We start from the raw sequence: 7,856 nt of genomic DNA, 5'->3' as shown, positions 1-7,856 counted from the left end.
TTAAGTGATTTTAGAAAAATCTTACATTGAATTGATAGCCGGCATATATACACCCAAAAAAAGCAATCATCGTCGATCACATTTAAGAGCCATAATAGCTCTTAATCACAGTAGATAAGGCCTGGAAAACGAATTCATGGAAAAAACAAATCAGGCCGAATTTTTTGCGTTCGACAAGTTTACTCTGGGAGCGTGTAAACCAACATTTTATACTTTTTATACATCACATCTGAGGTGAAACAGTAATATGAGGTGCTGTTTTTATCATACAGACCTCAGACAAAATGCAGTATTTCACAATTTTTCAAGACAAATTGCAGTCATTCAATATTGAGAACCATACGAAGCACGCTTGGGCTTTTAGCAAAACCGTTCAAAAAATTTCCCAAATCACCTATACGGCCAGCCAGTTCTCACTTTTGACAAGCGCCAAATTTTCAGTGAACATTAAAAGAGTTACGCTTCAACATAATAAAGAATTTATTGTTTATTTTTTTTATTTAATGGTTTTATAACGATGTGTAATCTTAAAAAGCGTTTGATATGTGCGGCATTTTGAGTACTCCTGCAAGCGTTGTTTATGAACGACTGAAAACAAACCGCAAAGCGATTAAAATTGCAAGAGACTACTTACAATCAATAAAAGAAATGTAATTCGGTGAAACATTTACAGAGACAACAATTTTCATTCACGAAGACAAGTATTAAAACGTCTCTAAAAATCCTGAGTCTTTACGCTTAAGCCTAAAGCTTTTAGCCGGCTTCCTGGTGTTTACTGTTTTCAGAGATGAACTCGAGGCAAGAAAATCGCTCAAAGCTTTCTTTCTACAGCCAAAATTATAACTAAATACTCTTCGGAACGTTTTTCATTCTATATGCGGAGAGAAAATATCGACTAAAGGCTTTTTAAAGCTCTGTAAGCTTATATATACTAGATCAGATCATTGTGTCAGATCTTAATACAGGCGTGCATAAATTAGCCTCATAAACTGCGCTCGACTTCATGAAATTAGATATAAAAAAACAAGCATACACTGTATACAATAATTACTCAGGCTTACCATCCGAGATGCAGCTCTCGAAAGCTATCAAGTAAGGCCAGAATCGCTTGAGGGAATTTTCAACCCCACATCCAGCAAGGTGAAAAACGAAAACGATGCATCCGAAATCGCATTTCCAACTTTGACAACCGGCGCATTTCCCAACCAAAAATTCAATAAACAAACCAGCCATGAATCAAAGAAGACTGTTGATAGCAGCTGTATTTCATTTTAAGGATCCAGTGGAAAAAGACAGTAAAAAACATCACAAGTTGACAAAAAACTCTGTCTACTTCAGCTGTGAAAGTAAACAAGGTTCAAGATGCTGTATAAATTTTCTGCATGAACTCACCTGTAAAATTTTGACCAATCAGGGCATAAAAATTGGACGGTCATAGAGCGTGATCAATGCGTGACTATGGTGAGAAAATTGAAAAGCCTCTGTCTTCCCTGCTCGTATTTTTAAATGACTGGCTGAATTTTCGCGTCCGAGATCAGTTTGAAATCAAAATGTTAATAGCGCGGGACCATAGTGACATTAACACAACACTTTCTGTCATCATGTCATTATTTTGCTGCCGTTCTCTTTGCCTTTGTATTTCTCTTTCGCGTTGCCTTTGTCTGTTCATTCTAGCTCTGTCTCGTTCTGCTTGCCGGCGTTTTTCACTATAATTTACTCTCCTTCTTCTCGCTCTGACTCTTTCTACTTGCCAACTTTCTTCGCTAAAATTTTGTCTTCTTCTTCTACTTCTAACGCGCTCTCTTTGGCGATCGTCTTCGCTTGTTCTACGCATGTTGACTCTTGCTCTCTGCCGTTCACCTTCTCTTTGCTCTCTGCTTAAAACCTGTTGTCTACACGCTAAAATCTCCCTGCTGTTGTTTGTTGACATAATAGCTTTCGTAAGTTGTAATAAAAAGTTATAAAGGCTCCGTCAAAAAATCTTTTTGCTAAGTTGCTTTGAAATTTCTTTTTTCAAAACCAGTTGCACGATATAATTGCGCAACGTTGTGCCGTGCGATTTCCTGCCAAAAAATCTCTACTTCCCCTACCCCAAGAGTCCATGCGGACTACTTTCCACTACCCGGAAAGTCTGTACAGACGGACGTACGCTGACGTCATACCCAAAATTTCTCGGATGGGTAGTTTAGCTTAGTTATGGTGCTCCGCTATTAATAATACATCTAATATTTCTAACCTTTATTACGGCAGCACCATTTGATTAATGCTGGGTCCATGCAGAACTAAGCAGATAGGATTTCACAAGACTCGCATTAATATACATTGGGCATTTTAAAATCTTTTCATCGAAAAGCTGATAGTTATGAGTATCAGTACCTTTGTTCAGCTGTTTCTGTTCATCTTCCGTTAGTGCTGGGGAGGAACTTGGTGCTGGAGGTCCTGATGAGTTCTGTTGACACTGTCTTTCCAGGATCCCTGCCAGTACTGGTTTGTTTAATTAAAATGGTGCCGCTGTTGGTTGCGAAGACCATTTTGAGTGGATAAACAATAACTGAAATAAAAAAAATGTTTGATGAGAACAGTAATTGAGCCCAAATTGAATTCACAATACCTACCTTAACATTCACAGAAAATCATGGCAATGCTGATGAATTCCTTGAAAATACTTACTTTGTAATTTGTTGGTTCCATTTTCTATCAAAGGTAGTTCCAGATCTAGCTGGCGATCTGTTTCGATTGATATGCGCTCTGTCCTGCCGTCTTGTTTAGTTTCGCTTTCGATGGATGAAAAAGGTAAAGAAAATAACAAAACACCGTGTGAAATGGAATTGACAATTCCTAGGAATTCCTAGGATTTTCCTAAGAATTCCTAGGAATCAAGGTGTGAAATTTCACAGTAATTGGAACATGGAATTCCTAAGCATTCCTAGGAATTGAAGGAATATAAACAGAATGATTACTTCTTAGGAATTCCTTGGAATAGCTTGGAATAGCTAGGTCAACAGGGATATAACAAATCGACCTGCTGCCGGAATTAAGTGATATTCAAATCAAAAACTGATTTGCATTTAAACCCTTATGTTAAGGAAGTTATTACTAGAAGTTGCTATTTTGCTCTCCCAACCAGAAATCCATAAGGCAAATGTACAAAAACTGAAACAATGTTTATTCCAGCAATAACTGAAAAATTGCTCTCCATGTTAACAAAAAATACTTCTTCCACGTTAACTTGACTTAAACGTTTCACTGCACTGATCGTTTAAATGTTCCAAAAATTACAACAGTGACCTCAAAAAATCTAATTTTAAGACAATGACTTTTTGTGAAGTAGGAATCAAATAATTCAGTAAAATGACTGTAGTCCTTATATATATATGAATAAACTTTCTTGAAAAATAAATCATTATTTTGTAAATAAATTGACCAATTTTCCCTATTATGATAAGTATACTATTTTTAATTGAATGTATCATAAATTATAATCGTGACATTAAATAAGCAACAACCAATTCAAAATAAAACAAATAACTGCAAATACATACACTTAAATACATGTACTAAATTTTTAAGTGCAATGAGAAAATTTCTGCAATCATTATTTTCTAGAAGTTGTCAACTGTTTTTACAATCACAAAATAATTCATTACATTATAATCTTCTAATAATCTGACCAGAAATTAAAGGTCAATACCATTAATCAAATTTTCAGAAATAGCCACTTAATTTTTTTAACTTTTTGTGACATTATGATATCTTCCTGAGCCAAAAACAATAAAATTTGCACTTAAATTTTCATAAAATTTCATCACTAGAAAAACAGTGTTAAGCCCTCATTACTAGTTAACAAATTGTTAGCATTATTTTTTTTCTTATATTGCTCTCTGAGTTTCCGCTGCTGTCCTCTTATCCACTTGTCTGTATTCTCCTTTTGGACATCATACTTCTTCTGCATTAAACCTATTAGGTCAATAAAAATGTATTATGTTACTCATGAAGGTGCTTTAACTATAAATATTCAGAAAAGCTCTCCTTATTTGTCTGCCCACAAAAGAAACTCAGGTACTCCTGAGGAGGTTAAAACATTACTTCTTTAGCCACAGAAGTCTTTAAAGGAGAACTGAAGTAAAAAAATAACCATTTTTTAAATTAATGCTTAAGACCCGAACATTAATGTTTGACGTCTTTTTTGTGATTTTTTGCCTTTTTTCCCACTCGAAAAAATGGTTTTGCTGGCTGTTATGGGCCTTTAGCATTGCGGCTCAGAATCGGCCCGTCAGCGGTTGTTTTCGAAGCGTGTGACGTCACGTATGGGGAAGAAACGCGATGCTCCACAAAAAGCCCACTGAAGGTCTTTTAAGCTGAAGAACCCAAGCTCGATGTCCAGCTGTCTTCAAGGGAAAATTGTACCAAAAATGCCAAGGATAGCATATTCTAACAGTTTGCCACACGCTTTAATGTATAGGCTTAATCTTTAAATTCGGAGATCTCCTCGGGATAAAAGTGGGGATGATTCGACGTTGGCGCGACACTGTAAACAAGAACCGCTAGGTAACTTAGGTTTACTGTTTGAAAGACGTACGTGTAGCAGAAATATTAACAAAGTAAAAATATGAAATTTGTACATCAAGGATTTTAATTGCTTGCAGCAACTTGTAAGCGTCGATTTATTTTGTAATTAAACATTCTCTTCTTTATTGATTTTGGTCAATTAAAGTGTTCCCTTTATTACAAGCTGTACAGGTTTCAAACTTTCCCGCTGGTGGCATTTATTTATTATTTGTACACGCACCGGCAGAAGTTGCCATAATTTAATGTTTTAATGAGGTTATTTAGTATGAAACTGGATCGTTTCGACGGTGTTCTGTGTTATTCTCGATAAGCTCAAAGGGCACGATGACGGGGCACTATTCTACAAAGCACGTTTGTTTGAACATGGCGCAAGTTGGCGATAAGTGAGTCCAACCTTTCGTAATTTTTGAGAGTTACGAGGAGAAATTTTCCGGTATTGCACAACGCGAACCGTATAAATAAAGCTATTCGTAGCACAAGGTTTACTTTCTATCGTTGTGTTCGTTGTCTTTCGTAGTTAGTAGTGTTATCGGGATATTCTAAATCTTTCATCATGGTCTACTGTAGCGCTGTGGGTTGCAATAATGATTCTCGATATGTTGGTAGAAAGCAAGGGGTAAGCTACCACAGATTTCCCACTGATGATAAGCTCTTGAAAGAGTGGCTGGCGAAATTATCCCGGCTAGATCTTGTTGTTACAAAAGATTCCAGGGTATGTTCGCTTCACTTCGAACCTGAATGCTACGAGCGTGACCTAAAAGCTGAACTTCTTGGACTTAAATCTACCCAACATCATTTGAAGCCAGATGCAGTGCCAACAATTTTCGATCACCGTCGGAAAAAGAAGCCCAGACTATCATCTGAGAGGCGCCTCCAGGAGAGATCTAAACAACAGGTAAGGATTGTCAATTCCTATTAAAAAAAAAAGAGTTTGCGTGCTGATCTTATGGTAGACTATTATCCACGGATGTTCATAAACGCGGTCACGCAATGTTAAAACCTGCAATAATGAAAAGGCCCTTTGCTGTATTTTCTCATTGGAATATTAATCATTTTCTAAATCTGGGTTGGTAATAGAGGCTAATTCCTTCTATTGCAGTTCATTAGCTCTGTGACATCCTCTCACCCTGCCCTACCTGTTGCTGTTGGAGAACCTAGTACTTCAAGTGCATGTGACCAAACAGCCAGCCCCAGTGAACAAGTTCTTGAGGAACCTGAGAATGTGAAGATCGCGTCGGTTCCTACTAGCTTGCCTATAGAGACGCATGATTTTGGATGTCAAGTTAACACTCGAGGAGAGAGTCTTATGCTGAAATCAGAAGGGACCCAAACACCTGACTTCTTTCGTCTTCGTGACCACTACACTCAGACGGAACCAGGACTTTTTGATGGGGAAGCCTGGTTCTTTAACACTGAAGAAGAACCAGGCAGTGAAAATGAGAGTATTGAAAATGTATCCCCTCATAAAGACCCATCTTATATCCCCTCTAAAAGTGAGGAAAGTGATGAGGATGAGGAGGAAGAAGTTTCAATGGCAGTACCATCAAAGTTGAAACCTCAAACTCCCCAAAATGACTGCAAATTCCTAGTATTTATGGAACAATTGGATGAACTTTTGCATCGATGCCCTACATGTGGGGCAGTAGTAAGCAAAAGAGAAACGTCCACTCGGGGAAGTCAACTATGTGTAACCCTGAAATGTAAAAATGGGCACATAAAATTTTGGAAGAGTCAACCCATGCTCAAAGGGATGGCTGCTGGAAACTTGTTACTGGCTTCAGCAATTTTACTAAGTGGAGCAACGTACACAAAAATAGCATCTTTATCTGAAATTTTGAACTGGGAAATTTTTAGTGAAAAGACATTTTACAACATTCAAAATATGTACTTATTTCCTGTAATTAATGAAGCTTGGCAGGCGGAGCAAAATTCTGTTTTCAGTGACCTTGAAATTGAAGACCTGTGGCTGTCTGGAGATGGTCGATGTGACAGTCCCGGACACAGTGCTAAATATGGGACATACACCATGATCGATCAATTCAGTGACAAGATAATTGACTTTCAAATTGTTCAGGTTAGTGAGGTGACCAGCAGCAATGCAATGGAAAGGGAGGGGTTTAAAAGATGTATGGAGAATATTCATGACAGAGGAGCCAACATAAAAGTAGTCGCCACAGATCGCCATGTCAGTATACGGTCTGATATGAAAAAGAATTTTCCTCATGTACAACACCAGTTCGATGTTTGGCATGTAGCAAAAAGTATCACTAAAAAACTCACAGAAAAGGCCAAGAGGAAAGAATGTAGTGAACTTTTCCCCTGGATCAAGTCAGTCTCTAACCATCTTTGGTGGTGTGCAGACACTTGCGAGGGGGATAAGAATCTCTTACGTGAGAAGTGGATCTCAATTGTCCACCACTCAGCCAACATCCACTCATGGGACAGTGCTGACTTGTATCATGAATGTCCCCACCCACCCATCCCTAGAGAGGAGGCAAGGACAAAGCGGTGGCTTCGTCCTGGTTCCCCTGCACACGAGGCTCTTAAGGAGGTTGTTTTTGACAAAACCCTCCTTAAGGACATCGAGCAATTAACACTAAACTGCCACACTGGAACACTGGAAGTGTACCACAGTGTACAACTGAAGTACCTTTCCAAGCGGCAGCACTTCTCATACAAGGGCATGGTTGCTCGCACACAGTTAGCAGCCCTCGATCACAACGCTAACACTGGGAGGCAGCAAGCTACTGTTTCAAGGGGCGAGAATGAGGGGGAACTGAGGTACAAGGTTGTGTTCCCAAAGCAAACGAAGGAATGGGTTGCAAAACCTATCATGGAGAAGACAACAAGAGAACACTTAAAACCCATGCTTGATTCAATAGTGGCAAGGAAGTTGCAAGATGCTGCTGATCGGAGCGCAACACTCACAGCACCTCACATCCCACGTAACATTGCTACAAAACCTCGGCCTGCCAAAGCAGATGTCATTGGAAAGCACACATCAAGATTTCATGATTCTGTATAAACACACAAATACATATTTTATTGTTGTAATACCAAAAAGTGCAATGTATGTATAATACAGGTTAGCTTAAGTGTTTTGATTGAATGCAATCATATTATTTGGTTTTTCTATCAATCTTAATCCTTACTCTCTTGGGAGTGGCCAAACTCTAGTCCAAAATTTTTCAAACTCTAATATGTCAATTCACAAAATAGGACTTATTTTCACCAGTAAAGAGATGTACCTGAAGAAATTTCACTTGAATGGCACCTCAGTTCTACCC

At 38.3% G+C, this 7,856-nt stretch overlaps 1 protein-coding gene across 1 annotated transcript; it reads left to right on the top strand.

Annotated features, from left to right (window-relative positions):
- The first annotated feature begins 4,651 nt into the window (after positions 1-4,651).
- On the top strand, positions 4,652-7,594 carry LOC140931940 (uncharacterized). Its single transcript, XM_073381626.1, has 2 exons — positions 4,652-5,464; positions 5,669-7,594. Exons 1-2 carry the CDS (start codon positions 5,123-5,125, stop codon positions 7,592-7,594), a joined length of 2,268 nt encoding a protein of 755 aa, XP_073237727.1. The 5' UTR covers positions 4,652-5,122.
- Positions 7,595-7,856: the final 262 nt, after the last annotated feature.

Source organism: Porites lutea, chromosome 3 (assembly GCF_958299795.1).
Source record: "Porites lutea chromosome 3, jaPorLute2.1, whole genome shotgun sequence".
Taxonomy (NCBI): Eukaryota; Metazoa; Cnidaria; class Anthozoa; order Scleractinia; family Poritidae; genus Porites; species Porites lutea.
The sequence above is the reverse complement of the archived record's forward strand: the minus strand, read 5'-3'. Positions and strand labels throughout refer to the sequence as shown.